This window comes from Solanum stenotomum, chromosome 5 (genome assembly GCF_019186545.1).
Source record: "Solanum stenotomum isolate F172 chromosome 5, ASM1918654v1, whole genome shotgun sequence".
Lineage (NCBI taxonomy): Eukaryota > Viridiplantae > Streptophyta > Magnoliopsida > Solanales > Solanaceae > Solanum > Solanum stenotomum.
The window spans coordinates 25,633,636-25,649,700 of NC_064286.1; the positions used below are offsets into that span (position 1 = coordinate 25,633,636).

Genomic DNA, 16,065 nt, shown 5'->3' on the forward strand with positions numbered 1-16,065 from the left:
GACAAATTACTTAACTACACTCCTTTACTTACCTTAATATCCATTTATCCCTACTTATTTCAAAATTTTCAAAAATCCCTTATTTACCTATGTATCCCGCATGTATCCAGTGCACAAGCTATGTATCTCGTTATGTGGAATGTATCAAACGCTATGTATCCCGTGCACAACGCTATGTATCCCGCTAAGTGAAATGTATCAAACCTAATGTATCCCATGCACAACGCTATGTATCTCGCTATGTGGAATGTATCAAATCTAATGTATCCCGTGCACAACGCTATGTATCCCGCAAACATCATTTTTAAGGGGTTTTTGGTAAATAGAAAACTAGAAGAGATAGGATGTTATTTAGTACTTATAATATGTGGTTCCTATAATTTATACTAAATTTATTACTCGTTAATCATAATTCAAGCAATTGAAGCCGAAAAAAGGCTTCAAATATAGTTCAAAAGCATAACCATTCAATTATGAAATCATTTTCAATGAAAAGTAGAAAAGAAATTAAGTAACAATAATAATTGGCACTATAATTTTTAGTTTTTCCAACTGAAAAGGGATTAAATATATACTACAAAAATTCATTATGATTTACTTTATATTTTATGTTTGGATATCTATAATTGATATACTTTTAACTATTGTGTTTTACATTTTACTTGTTATATATTCAAGTTGCTATTATAACTTTGATCATGTTTCTAATTATTGACATAACCGAATCGTTCCGATTGGGTTACACTTTTTCAAAATCAAAAATCGAAAAACCAAATGCACACCCCTAAAATATACAAACGGGCAAACAAAATTTACAAACTGTAGCTTCCATAACACAAAATTTACAAACTATAGCTTCCATAACACAGAACTATAGCTATAGAGCGCAATTATCGAAACTATGTTATAGAGTCTTATTATGTCTATTATCATTGCTATTTATGAAGCTTTCTAAAAAATAAAAGCATATCACTCAACTTGTAACGACATCACAAAAAAAAGAAAAAATTAAGAAAATCACTCAACAAAGAGCAACTTCAAAATAAAATAAAAATCTATAGATGACGACTGTCTACAGACCGTTAATATTATTTGGTTAAATAAAAAAAGTAAACCATTGTATATTTCCATTAAAAAAAATGGTCCTTTTTGACTCCAGAATTCTTTCTACATTACCTTGACCTTCACGTATTTTCACATTTCAATTTAAAGAGCTAAGTGCATATCTGATGCTTCGACTTCATAAGTCAAGTCGGATACAACAGTTGCTAACCAAACAAGTCATACAACCCTAATTGGTTGCATAATTTAACACTAACATAAGAATGCGTCAGTGACAGCTTTTTACAGAATAAACATGTACCACCTTGGGGTTACATATAAGATTACTTTGTGTACCACCAGCCACTGGGACACAACTGGTGTAAAACTCACCACCAGTCTCTGACGCAATGTAACACTGAAGTAACAACTTCTCAATACAATAAATTAACTATTGTACATCTACTTAGTATACAAATTATACAAATACTCTCATAAAACCCCGGGGTCGGATGATATGAAAAGGCACCAATTATGACGGGATTCACTTGAACCAGAATCAACTTCATAAATAGCTAATAATGAACTTCCTACTGAATCTTGATGCTAGACTGTAGACCAGCTTGAACTTTGTTTGAGAAATGTGATTCAAGCCTGTAAGTGGATGCATAAAATGATATAATTAAAAAAATTAAACATGGAAAAAAAGAAGAGAGCATTAAAGAGCAATACACTTGCCTGGTTGAACATTTGTAGTAAATGGTCTCAGGAGAGTTATAGGTGCGAGCATTAGCAAACATCCTTCTCACATCCGCCAAAAACATATCAAATGTCACATAATATAACTCCGACTCAACCCGCTTTGACATTGTTTTTAAATCTGCATTGTACATAACCATAACAAAAAATCACAAATTAATTATCAATGAAACTAAAAGAAGGGTCCAAAGGGGAAAAGAGCATTTAGATTTGAATCTTGATGTAGATCAGCAAAAGTTGCATGGGACAAAGCAGACTCCAAAATCAAAATCAAAGGAACAGTAGTTCATGGACTCTCCATACATGTATTATATCAACACCCCCCCCCCCCNCCCCCCCCCCCCCCCCCCAAACAAGAAAAAAAGAGAGGATGTTTTTTTCATCTCTTAAAAGTTCCAAAGTCTGATTTGGTCTTACCTCTCACATGGTAAAGTACAGAGAAAGAAAAATAGAAAAAGTCATACAGGAAATATCCATTCATAACATGTGTGTATGTGCTGAAGGAATGAAAATAAACTTAGACACAATTGTGTGTCTGACATTTGTCCCCAAGAACCTCCACTGTTATAGGACCTTTTGGAAATCTGTCCATGCTTTAGCAACAACAGAAAGTGTTCAAATTCTTACAAATATTCTAGAATATACATAAATATAATAAGTGGCTTAATTTACTCGTATTGTAATTAGATAGTAACTTTCTTTCCTTTTTAGCACATGCAAATATAGTTATTTAAACCCCAATAATTAGGGTGAATAATCAAGGTTGAATTCTCACTTATTTTCTCTTCCGCTTCACATATCAGATTTTTTGAGGAACGTATCAAGAGAATACAAGGATTTAGCAAGGTACAAAATGTATCGTCAATATTCAATATGATTTCATAACAAATTCTAGCCAACTAAAAGGATCTTATGATCAATCCAGAGATCATTTGGATTCCATTAGTAATGAGGATTCGGAATATCCCACATTGATTAATCAAAGAAAGATTCAACAACGAAAAGAAAGATCGATTGTTCCTTCCTTTCTTCAAACAGAACGAAAAGAGATAGAATCGGACCAATTCACAAAATGCCTAACTGGATACTCCTTAATGTCCCATCTATTCCAGGAACGTGAGAAGCAGATGATTAATCATCTAAATTTGGAAGAAACCTAAGCAAGATCCGTTCTTTCTTTTTTCTCTGATAGATGGTCAGAATTTCATTTGGGTTCGAATCCTATTAAGTGGTCCACTAGAGATCAGAAATTGCTGAAAAAACAACAAAATATTTCTTTTGTCCCTTCCAGCCTTGTTAAGGTCACCAATATATTGGAAGAGAATTTTGTATGAAAATTTTTCAGCAACTTTCACGGCCGTATTAGAATAGGATTGTATCCCGACATGGAAGAGGATTGTAATATGTGGTCTATAAATAAAGCTCAGTGTAATAATTAGTTTACGCATCTTATTAATTAATATGTCTTGAGACTTTATTTCTCACTTGGTAGCAGAGCTACCGTGAGAAATCCCGAGGACAAAAAAGCCAATCACTGCATATTTTTCCGATGACTTTTGGATATGCCCTGTGTCATCTCTCTTGTCGCCAGTATTTTACGATAAGTAACACAACCAAAAGGTGCAGCAACGTCTAGCGACCAAACCCCAAAAAAATCTCCGGCAGAAACCCAGCAATGCACCCTCACGCGCTTGTTAGATATACGACATCGGCGACAAATCTGAAACACACACCGGCGCGTGAGCAGTTTCTGACCACTTTCTAGATCAGTTCTTTTTCCTGTTGGATTCGCCCATTGATTCCAAGCCGAACCGTACTAATTTCTTCCAAGTTCCAACCAATTTTTATTTTTGTGACATGTCCAATAGCTTCTCGGGACAGATCTTGTTACTTGGAAGGTAGCCAATAGCTTCCCGCAGTAGATCTGGTTCCTTGAAGTGTTTCAAGCCAGATTTGCCAGCTTGTAAACTAACGGGGATCAGAACCCTAATCTGGCGACTCCATTGGCCTTCTTCAAGCAATCTCTCTAATTTGTGTCATCTCTACCTAGGTGAACACACTCGTTAAGTATACGATTCTCTGCTACCTAGGTGTAGTTCTTGTAATAGGTTTAGACACACTCGTGCATTATACGATTCTCTACATGGTCGACCACCTAAGAATTCTCATGTTGCTCAGACTAACAATGCAGGTGAATTTATTTATCTGAAGGGTAATATAATGAGTTCCTTTAGTATTGAGCAAGTACACATACATCTCCACAAGTAGCCTCAGTAGCTCAGCATGATACTTCTGTTGATGGTAATTTTTTTGCTTCATAGTCTAATACCCTTGTACCGTGGGTCAAGGATTCCGATGCTTCTGATCATGTTTTTGGTGATAAGAGACTACTCACGTTTGTCAGATAACGTTTATTCACAATCTCTTCTCATTGTTACATAAGCCAATGGGCCCAAAATATAGCAAAGGGAGTTGGACAAGCTAACCCCCTATTCTCAGTCACTCTAAACATTGTTCTTTAGGTTTCAGGTTGTCCTTTAAATAGTGCATCTGTTAGCCGTTTAATGCCCTAAATTGTGCCATAATATTTCTTGATGATTCTTTACTCATACAAGACAGACGATTGGCGCAAGGCATGAATCACAAGGCCTTACTATCTTACTACTAATTATTCCACAGCATCCCATGTTACAACGTTACAGATCATCCAGACCTAATTCATATGCATTTGGGACATCCAAATTTATTCGAGCTACAGAAGATGGCGTTTAGTTAGTCTAGTCTATCGACATTACATTGTAAGTCGTGTCAACTTGAAAAAGACACCTGCACTACCTTTACTATCTTACTACTTCTAATTATTCCACAACATGCCATGTTACAATGTTACAGATCCCAGACCTAATCCGTAAGCATTTGGGACATCTAAATCTATTCAAGCTACAGTCATCAAAAAAAAAATTATTCGGGCTACAGAAGATGGCATTTAGTTAGTCTAGTCTATCCACATTATGTTATGAGTCGTGTCAACTTGAAAAAGACACATGCACTACCATTCCACGTAGTGTTGCGAGTGTGTAGAGTTAGTTTTTTCACTAGTTTATTATGATATTTGGGGTCCTAGTTGAGTTGGTTCAACCTAACGATGTAGTTATTTTGTCAGTTCATTGATGATTAATCAAGATGTACTTAAATTTTCTTAATGAAAGATTGTTCGGAGTTACTTTCTATATTCAGAGTTTTTGTGCTAAAATACAAAATCATTTTTGGTGTTTCTATTCATATTTTTTCATAGTGATATACAATACTTATCCTCCCAGTTTGAGCATCTGTTGACTCACCAAGGAATTAGTCATGAAACGTCTGGTATGTACACCACTCAACAGAAGGGGTAGCAGAGACGAAGAATAGACACCTCATTGAGACTACACACACTCTTCTCATTCAATCTCATGTCCTGCTGCATTTTTGGGGTGATGCAATCCTCACATTTTGCTATTTAATTAATTGAATGCCCTCATCTTCAATTCGGAATCAGATTCCTTGTTCCATATTGTTTCCTTATTCACCTTTATATTCTACCCCCCCTCATGTCTCTAAGAGCACATGTTTTGTTCATAACTTAGCCCCGAAGAAAGATAAATTAGTCTCTCGTGTTCTCAAATGTGTAATTCTTGGTCATTCTCGGGTTCAAAAAGTGTATCGTTGCTACTCACCTGATCTTCGTTGATATTTTGTTAGTCGAAGCCACATTTTTTTGAGTTTCAACCTAACTTTAAATGTTTCAATCATCGTGATGTCTCTAAGGTCTTACCGATACTAACTTTTGAGGAATCTATGGTTACTTCTACATCTCCATCCATAGTGTCACCACTCCTGACTTATCATTGTCGTCCACGTCCACCATTAGGCCCAGTTGATTCATCTCTCAGACCTTGCATCTACTAAGGACTTGCCTTCTTCTAGTCAATCGATGAGGGATGTGCATTGGTCGATTCAATTCGATTTTTATGTTATCGGCTCAATTTATCGGTTTTCGATTTTTAAATACGCTAAACCAATAAGATATTTTTATTAGTTCTCGGTTTTTCGGTTTTTGGTCCTTGCGGTTTGGTTTTCGGTTTAACCAATAAGAAAATGCTCATAAAATAAATATATGACTTCTCCAACAATTTGACACGACTAGACAATAATGTAACTTTACATAATGCCCATAAAATAGAAACACTAGTAACTAACATGAGAAGAACTATATAAGTGCAACACAAATAAAAGAACAAAGAAAATAATGTGGAATTGAAGGCTAAATGGCAAAGGTAGTAACCAATCAGTACCTAATATTTATATAGGGTAAAGTAGTAAATTAGTCTTAATGGGTTATCGATTTACTCAATCACCCAATATTAAAAAACCAAATCCAAACAGATAATAATTTTTTTTTATAAAACCATTAAAAACTCCTTAACCCAATAATAGACTAATGGTAAACCAATAGCATTTTTTCCAGTTCGATTTTTGCACACCCCTACAATCAATTGCACTTCAAAAAGGTATACAATCTACTAGTAATGCTAACAGCCATTATACTTTTTAGAGTTACCACCTTCTATTTATACGGGAGGTCGCTTTATATGGTCTTTGAGCAATCCTCTCGTCTTGAGCTAGTTTTTAGGGTTGACTTAGACTCAAAGTCCATTTAACAGTTCAACTTTTAAATTCATGTAGAAACTGCTTGGTGCATCAAAATTTTGAAATACAAATAACTTTTACGGGAAAAAAAAGAAGAGAAAATTCAATAAAATTTCTAGTAGATTGTCAACAACCACCACTGGAACAAAAGGCAAATATCCATTACCTATTGGATCTTTGATGATGTCATAATAATCAGGAACATCCCGTGCATCAACAGGTTCTTTGAACGGCCAGGAATCGGGATGGTCATGCATTATCTGCACAGGAGGGAAAAACTCAATAAAGATGTGCCTATTTAACTAAAGAAATAGTCAATTAAAGTCGTGCTAGCTGGCCTTTGTGCACCAAAAGCTTAAATAAAGCAAGCAAGAGTTAGAAGCTTGGGTGGTCACTCAACTTTGGTAATTGGCCTTCATAGTCACTCAACTTTGTTTTGTTACCCAACTCACTCAACTTTGCCAAGTTAGCTTCTATAGTCATTATTTCAAAAAATATAATTTATGATACATATTAAATGATGTGGCAACTATAAATTTTTAGAAAAAGGAAAAACAAGAGTTTTACTTTTAGGAGTGAGCGCATGAATGCAGTCAAAGATTTCTGATCTGACAAGGAGTTTACTGTTTTGAAACGAGAATGACCATATTGATCAGGAGTCCATCCAGCCTCTCCTATTAAGATGTCAACAGCAAATTCCCATAAGAAATTTAAGATTATTGGAGTACAAAAAGAATACAGCTTAAGGCAAGCTATAGGGACTCAGATCACACTTATAGAGAGCAGAGTTTAGAAATTCTACATATCCATAAGAAATATAGAAACTAAGAAAAAGGAAATAAAGATAGAAAGAACTTACTCAAGCCAGGGATATCCTCAACCTTGACGGCCTTTTTGGGAATGCCAGCTTCCTTCTAAATAAGTTAGTCAAGATTAGTGAACTTCAAAATCCAACAGTTTCTTCACGATAGCAGCAAAACATAGTATTGCAATATCAGACCAATCCAGTTACAAAGAAAACAATGTCCATATGAGACCATATCTGCAATCGAAAAGAATTTGAACTACCTCTCAAATAAAAGAAGATATCTTCTGAGATACTGTCTTTTGTCCTGGGAAATTTTTTACATAATCTGTTGACTATGTTGCTCGGACTCTTCAAAAATGCCAACGGGTGCGTGTCGGATTCGCCAAAAGTAGTGTATTTTTGAAGAATCCGAGATGGGTGCGGCATCAAAAGCGAAGAGTCCGCGCAACTAAGTCTGTTGACAAGTTAACAAGTCTAAAAGAAACATTTCCCATTAATAAATTTCATTTTGCAAACCAAAAACAAGTCATTTACAGATTGATATTTACAACTTACTAAAACTAGAAAATGATGGCAAAGAAACTATGATTTGTTAGAATATCAATGTATTTAGTGTCCTAAATGGATATGGATTGTATGTAATGTGTAAAATATCGCTGAAAAGCCTGGCGTGGATCGCCAACAGGCTGAAGCTTGTCTTCAAGAAAGTGATGAGCCTCCTGTCTTATGTTTGAGTAAGGGGTTTCATTAATAATAGAGCAAAGATTCTCTTCTTCAAGCATTAAGTTAAGGAGTTTGTCTTGGACAAGGCCCTTTCTCTCCAATACTTGAAGTTCGAAATAGTCTTGATCATAAATCGAGTGAAGGTTCACCCCTCACCCCGGGGGATTGGGGAGTTGAGAGTTCCTTGCTCTTAGGCCCGCTGTAAGGCCAATAAGATTAGGAAGAAGGGGATTGGATTCTGCCTTTTATCCAGACCGACTCTGATCGTGATTTTGACTCTATTATGATACCACTCCACAAATAGGTATTAGTGTGCTCAGTGTAATAATAGAGACACACATCTTAATAAATTTTTTTCCCATGTCTTTACTTCTCACGTGGTATGAGAGCAACAACGAGAACCATCTGGGGAAAAACAAATCCGTAGCCGTGCGTTTTTCCGGTGACTCCTCAGATCTAACTTGCGTCATGTTACTTTCTATTAGAGTTGTGCGAAAACCAATACCATCACAGGCCCCCCCACTCACCAGCGACAAACCCAGTCAACCCTTCTGGTAGACTACCCTACATGTGCTCTCATATACCTCTCGGAGTTCTGACGCCGACAATGCTTTTGACACATGTGCCACCGCATGAAGCCCTTTCCGGCTACTTTTCAAGTTGTTTTCCTTCTAGTGTGTTCTTAAAGTAGAGTTCTGAGAAGTTCCCTCCACTTTAATGTATATTCTAATCGCCTGAACCCTATTCCTGATTTCATCAAGTGCATATCAGGGAAAGCGGGGGGCATCTTTACACCAATTGTGCAGGTCGCTATTTGTACGACAAGGAATTTCGCCACTCAAATATGTGTCTTGCAACCTAATTTGAGCCCTTGTCTAAGTTGGTTGTCCTCCTATTTCTGACCCCACCCACAAGGTTCCGTTGCACATCAGTCAATAGAATAGTGTTTTTCGGGGTTCCAGTGAGTTTTAACCCTTTTTCGCAATCTTTAGATGGTTATTTACTAGATATCTCTTCGATTCAACATGTCTTTCGTGGTCGATATTTTTGGCTCCAAAAATACAGAAATTGAAAATTCAAGTGCTATGATTATGTCAGAACCCTTAGTGGGAAATCCAAACTAGTTAGCTTGGGCTTCCTTGGTTGAGTTTTGGTGCTAGGGTCTAGATGTTCGAGATTACTTAACGAAAAAGGCTAGTTCGGTTCATGAAAAGGACCAAAGCACAGTGGGAGAAGGTTGATGCTTAATTATATAGTATCTTGTGGCGATCTATTGATTCCAAGTTGATGCCCTTGTTTCGTCTATTCAACACATGTTATTTAGTTTCGGAAAAGGCTCACGCTTTATACAGTCATGACATATCTCATTTTTATGACATGATATCTCAGATGACACATTTAAAGAAAAAAAAATTGGATTTGTCTACTTACTTGGGACTGGTACAAGCAAACATGGAGGAATTTGATAGGTTGATATAGTCACAACGAACGTTGAAAAACAACATAAGCTAAGACAGACTTTGTTTCTAGTACTTACACTTGATAGACTTCCTAATGACCTTGATTTTATGTGTGATAAGATTTTGGCTAGTCCAACAGGTCCTACAATTGATGAAATATTCTCTCGATTACTTGGCCTTGTCGCGCCACTCAATCACACCGTGGACTTAATCACCAACCATTGACTCCTCGCTCCACCAATCTCAAATAATAGATAATCAAGCATCCTGATCTATGAAGAATTGACAAGGATCCCATTTTGGAAGATTTTGGCCCAAGTGTAGTTATTGTAATAGGCTTGGATACACTCGTGAAGTAGGTCAACATGTAACAAGAGGTTTACTTTATCTAAAGTGAAGTATAATGAGTTCCTTCATTATCAAGCAAGTAAGAAGACATCACTACAAGTAGTCTCGGTTGCTCAGTCTTGTACTTCAGTTGTTGGTAATTGTTTTTCTTGTGTTTCAAAGTCTAATACCCTAGGACGGTAGATCATGGACTCATGCACTTCTTATCATATGTCCGGTAATATATCACTTTTATCAAATATTATTTATTCACAATTTCTTCCCAATGTTACTTTAGCCTATGGGATCCAAATAAGAGCAAAAAGAGTTAGACAAGCTAATCCTCCATTACTCTAAACTTTGTTCTTTGCCCCTAGAAGTCCTAGTTCTGTATTTGTCATTTGTTTGATGCATGCCCTTAATTGCACCATTATATTTCTTGATGATTCTTTTGTTAAGCAGGACCACAGTACGAGACAGACAATTGGTACAGGGCCCTCAACCTCTCCAACTACAATGTTACAAATCCACCAGACTTATACCACAAACGTTTGGCACCAAAGTTTTTCAAACTACAGAAGATGGTGCCTAGTTTGTTTAGTCTATCACATTAGATTATGAGTCATGTCAACGTGGGCAATACACTTGCACTAACTTTACTCGTAGTGATGAAAGCTGTGGAGCCTGGATTATTCATTGGTACATTCAGATATTTGGGGTCTTGGTAGAGTCGGTTCAACCGTAGAATTTCATTAGTTTATTCATTTTATTGATGATTAATCAAGATGTACTTTGATTTTCTTAATAAAAGATCATTTTATGTTATTTTCTAGATTTAGAGTTTTTGTGCAAAAATATAAATCAATTTGGTGTTTCTACTTATACTTTTCGTAGTGATAATACCTTAGAATACTTATCCTCCTAGTTTTAGCAGTTTATGACTCACCAAGAAATGATTAATTAGACATCTTGTTTGTACACCCCTCAACATAATGGGGGTACTATAAAGAGGTAGAATAAGCACCTCATTGAAACTGCTCGCATTCTTCTTATTCAATCTCATGTTCCGTTGTGTTTGCTGGGGGCAATGTGCTTCTCACATCTTGCAATTTAATAAATCGGAATCTCTTAACTTCCACTAAATATCAGATTCCTTATTCAGTATTGTTTCCTTAATCACCTCTCAACTCTCTTACCCAGTGTCTTTGGGAGAGGATGTTTTGTTCATACCTTAGCTTTTGGGAAAAATAAATTAGACCTTTGTGCTCTAAATTGTATCTTTCTTGACTATTCTTGGGTCCAAAAGGGGTATCGATGCTACTCACCTAATCTTTCTTGGTATCTTATGTCAACTAATGTCACATTTTTTTTAGTCTCAACCTTACTTTACATTTTTTGATTATCTTGATATCTCTGAGGTCTTACTTAAACTAACTTTTGAGGAATCCATGGTTACTTCTACATCTCCAACCATAGTGCCACCACCCTGACTTATCATTGTCGTTCACATCCAACATCAAGCATAGATGATTCACGTCTATTACATACTTGTCTACAAGTGAAGCACTTTCTCATCTAAGATGGCGACAAGCTTGATTAATGTGATGTGTACTTTATATGTGAGTGGTACTTGGGAGATTGTTCCTCTTCTTCAAGTAAATCTATTGTTGATTGTTGTTGGGTTTATTTACTCAAAGTTGGTTCGAAAGGTCAAATTGATAGACTTAAAGTTCGCCTTGTTGCCAAGGGGTATACTTAGATAATTGGGTTTGATTACAGTAATACTCTCTCTCCCGTGGCTAAAATAGCATATGTCCGTCTTTTCAATGCATGGTTGTTGTCTGTCATTGGTCTATTTTCCAGTTGCACATAAAAAATGTTTTTTCTCCACGATGACCATGAGGATAAAGTGGATATGGGCAAGCCACCTGGTTTTGTTGCTTAGGGGGAGTCTAGTAGCCTTGTATGTCGATTGGGTTGGTCACTCTATGGTTTGAAACAATCTCTTCGAGCCTAGTTTAGGAAGCTCAACATACTAATTTAGAAGTTTGTCATGACTCGTTGTGAAGTTATCTAAATTTTGCTCTAAATATGTGGATTTATTTGGTGATATATGCTGATGATATTGTTATCACCGACAATAATCAAGATAGTACACTAAAGACATTGGCAGACTGAAGTATTTTCTGGATATTTTGGTCGCTTAATCCAAATCATGCATCGTTATTTCATAACAAAAGTATGTCGTAGACAACCTTGAGGAGACAACAATGACAGGATGTAGACCCATTGACACTTCTATGGATCTGAATGCTAAACTCCCATCGAGATAGGGGGAGCCATTCAATGATCTTGGAAGATATAGTCGGTTGGTTGGTAAGTTGAACTATATCACAGTGAATAGACATTACTATTCCTATGAAGTGGTGTTTGTCGGTTTATGGTTTCTCCTTGTAAGAATCATTCAGATGTAGTCGTCTACATTCTGCAATATATAAAGTCGGCTCCAAGCAAAGGCCTACTCCTCAAAGATCAAGGCCATGGGCAAATCATTGGATATACACATTGTTAATCGGATAGGATCACTTTCTGAGAGGCGTTCTACTTGTGGATATTGTGTTTTAGTAGGAGGTAATTTGGTGTCCCGAAAGAGACGAAACAAAATGTGGTTGCTTGATCTAGTGCAGAAGCAAAATATCAAGCAATGGTTGTAGCAACTTGTGAGCTATTGTGGATAAAACAGTTGCTTAAAACATTAAGGGGTCGTTTGGTAGGGAGTATTAGGAGAAATAGTCCAAGTATTATGTGTGGTATTATTTAGTACTATGTTTGGTAGGAATTTTGGGTCTCTGTATAATCAATACACGGATTAGTTATACACCCTACATTGTATTATTTTTTGAGAAAGGTAACATTACACCCTACATGGTATTATAGGGTGTATAACTAATACCTTCCATTTGGTGGTATTGGTTCTAATACCATGGGACTAATCTAGGTAAAGACAAAAATACCCCCTCAAATCCTTTTAATCATTTTGTTTATTTTCTTGATTTTATGTTTTATATTTATACTAATAAATTTATTTAAATAAATTAGCTTACAAATTTTATTATTTAGATATAATTTTTTGTTTCTAAAGTATGAGTTATTTAATCTATTTATTATTAATATAAAATATCATAATCCGACTAATATGCTAATGTTGATGTATGAATTTAAGAATAATTCATAAGTCAAATATTGCCTCTTAACGGAAGTCCATTAAACATTACACAAGTAGTCTAAAACAAGAGCATATATATATATATATATATATATATATATATATATAAAACATCTCGAGTATAAAAATAGTTTAATTTATTTTGCTATATTTATTTTTTATTTTTATTTTATTTTATGATAAAGAGTTTTTTTTTAATTTATTGATACAAAACAAAGTTCAATAAATTTTCTCTATAAATTATTATAGTTGTGTGACCTTTTGAGACATTAACTCCAATTTATTAAGATGGCAATTATTTACTCTCAAATAATTTTAAGTGAGAAAATAGTGAACATGACAATAAAATTTTTATTCTCCTAGCTAGTTAAAATGCTATAAAAAAAATAATATTGTCCGTCAATTATCTACCTTGACCCAATTATATAAAATAGAAAATCCCATAATAACTCAAGGGTATAATTGGAAAGAATTTTTTTTGTAGAGTTTTAAACCACCCACAAAACTAGGTAAGAAACAATGAACCAAACACTTGATAAAAATAATCCCTGCATTACTAATCCATGCATTACTAATCTATGCATTACTAATCCCAGCATTATTGATCTTTGTACCAAACGACCCCTAAAAGTTTGGAAAAATCATCAGGAATGTGACAATCATTGGCCCTACACATTGTGGACAAAACTAATATTTCATGAGAAGACTATGAACATGGAGATAGACTGTCACTTTGTTAGAGAAAAGATACTCTCATGAGATACTATTACAAAATTTGTGAAGTCAAATGATCAGCTTACAGATATTTTCACCAGGTCCCTCACTAGTCCTTGCATTAGTTACATCTGTAACATGCTCAGTACATATATGACTTATATGCACCACTTTGAGGGGATGTTAGAATATTAATGTATTTAGTGTCGTAAATGAAAAAAAGATTGTATGTAGTGTGCAGAATATATCTATAAATAGGGTTCAATGCAATAGTGTAGATACACATCTTAATAATTCTTTCTTCCGTGTCTTTACTTCTCACACGATTCAAGACATCAATCATCAAGGTTATCTTCTGAAGCTATATGTTGGGGTAAAGGGTAGCGGAAACCTTTTGCTCAATTAGATCATGATTGTAAAAAGTCTAGATACATTGATAAAGTATTAGTATATTCAAAAAGCTTAAATCTTAATCAAACCCAAAAAATGTTTGAGAATGAAGATATTCCTTTTACTCGATACAACTTACTCGCACTTCTTATGGATAAAGTCATTTCTATCTTACACACCTTTCTCAACACACTTCTCGAGGTTGACTCCTGGAATTGCTTACAAAGTTTGTTTCAGCTAATCTAGTCTTCCTTCTGTCCCCACAAGCCCACCCTAATGATAGCCTTTAATCGGGGCCACAGACTCCTCTCTCTTTCCATAAGCTTATTCTCAATCTTCACAATTGGCATTCTAAACTCTTTCCTTCACCTCACACCTCCTCTCAATACCATCCCTTCACCCCCAAACCACTTTTCTCATTAATAAAGAGGTATGCCACTTACAGATTCATTTCAAAAGGAACTTGTTGGAACCATAACATTAGATCAAGTGTGTTACTTCATGTATACAGATGTGATACAGCTGATACATTTTTACTTTTAAGAAGAACAAAGGTGTCCAAACCACATTGGATGCACCTCGATTATTCCACAGGTGCCCGCATCCTCCGATCAATATTGATACCAAGTAATTCTGTCCACTAGAACTTATACAGATAGTTTGATTCTATTGAAAGTCAAATCCTAGCCTCCTATGATCTTTGTGTCAGTTTCATTAACTGTTAGGCCACATCCTTGATGCACTATCACACATCCATTTGATGTCATAAGACATCCACACATAATATAGATAACTCCATTGGCAAGGACGATGATATAGAAGCCCTATGAAAACCATCGTCAAAATCTCGAGCTAAGGTTGCTGGTGGCTGAAGTACACGCCCAAAAGAGCTGAAAAACATGCCAAATTGGTGAGCATTTTTTTGGTTCTAAAAGTGTCACTGTTTGCCTTATTTCGTTAGGTAGTATTGGGAAGGTGCGACATTAAGTTTACATGTTTTCCTACATTATCTAATAAACAATGATGAAGCATAGTGCAAATCTTATTTCAAACTTAAGCATGATCAAAAGTTCATTAGCTAAGCCGACTTTGCCATTGCATCATATTTTTCTATAAACAGACCCTTGTCCATTGAGGGCTAGAACCCTCTCTCAAGAGATTGAATTAATAAATACAAAAGACAGGAACCACATTCGACCAATGCAGTAATGATTAATCAATATCAAGGATGGAACTTTTTGTTCAGAGATAAAAAGTGCATACCTTTTGAAAATCAATTCCTGGGTAGACAATATGACAATTTGATAGCTCCCTTATCTTTTCATCAATTGCCTAATAACAACAAAAGGAAAATACTGCAAGTCAATAGCCTCTCATTTGGGCAAGAACGATATCTTACTCTACAAAGCTGTAATAAAGGCCCATATAAGACTCCATGTAACTAGTCAATTTCTTGGTCGCATTAAAAGGGAAAATTTACTCCAAACAATATAATTTAACTTCCACATGGTGAGAATAACCAGAGCCAAATTATACTGAACATTCAGCCAGGTTCTTTTCTTTTTTAAAAAAAAAAAAAAAATAAGGCCAAACACCATATTGCTACCAGTCCGTACAGCATGTTAGGGGAGGAAATGTGAGGAACTACCAGAAGTAAATATTAATTATGATACAGTGCATAGAGCTTATCCCATTTTTTATTCTTTAAACCCCATCCATATTACAGACTAACTGTGTTATAATCTCTCTTTTTTTAATCCACGAATTAGCATTATAATTTATATGTATGTCCGGACCACTATCTAAACGACCCAAAGTAGTAGAGAAAATTTTATGCCAGACAAACAAGAAATGGTAGACTAATTTATCTGAATGACTACCAAACAAAAAAAGAAACGATCTAAAGGTCTGTAAGTAAGTCCTCCCTC

At 35.4% G+C, this 16,065-nt stretch overlaps 1 protein-coding gene across 1 annotated transcript in view; it reads right to left on the reverse strand.

Moving 5' to 3' along the window:
• Positions 1-1,205: 1,205 nt before the first annotated feature.
• The window catches only part of LOC125864894 (histone acetyltransferase GCN5), a 33,701-nt gene continuing 18,841 nt past the window's right edge, over positions 1,206-16,065 (reverse strand). Inside the window, exons 8-13 of the mRNA XM_049544992.1 lie at positions 15,401-15,469; positions 7,349-7,403; positions 7,057-7,163; positions 6,656-6,749; positions 1,780-1,921; positions 1,206-1,695 (exon numbers count right to left, since the gene is read on the reverse strand). Of these exons, the coding sequence (XP_049400949.1) occupies positions 1,632-1,695; positions 1,780-1,921; positions 6,656-6,749; positions 7,057-7,163; positions 7,349-7,403; positions 15,401-15,469 (531 nt within the window). The 3' untranslated portion in view covers positions 1,206-1,631. The remainder of the gene's footprint in view (positions 1,696-1,779; positions 1,922-6,655; positions 6,750-7,056; positions 7,164-7,348; positions 7,404-15,400; positions 15,470-16,065) is intronic.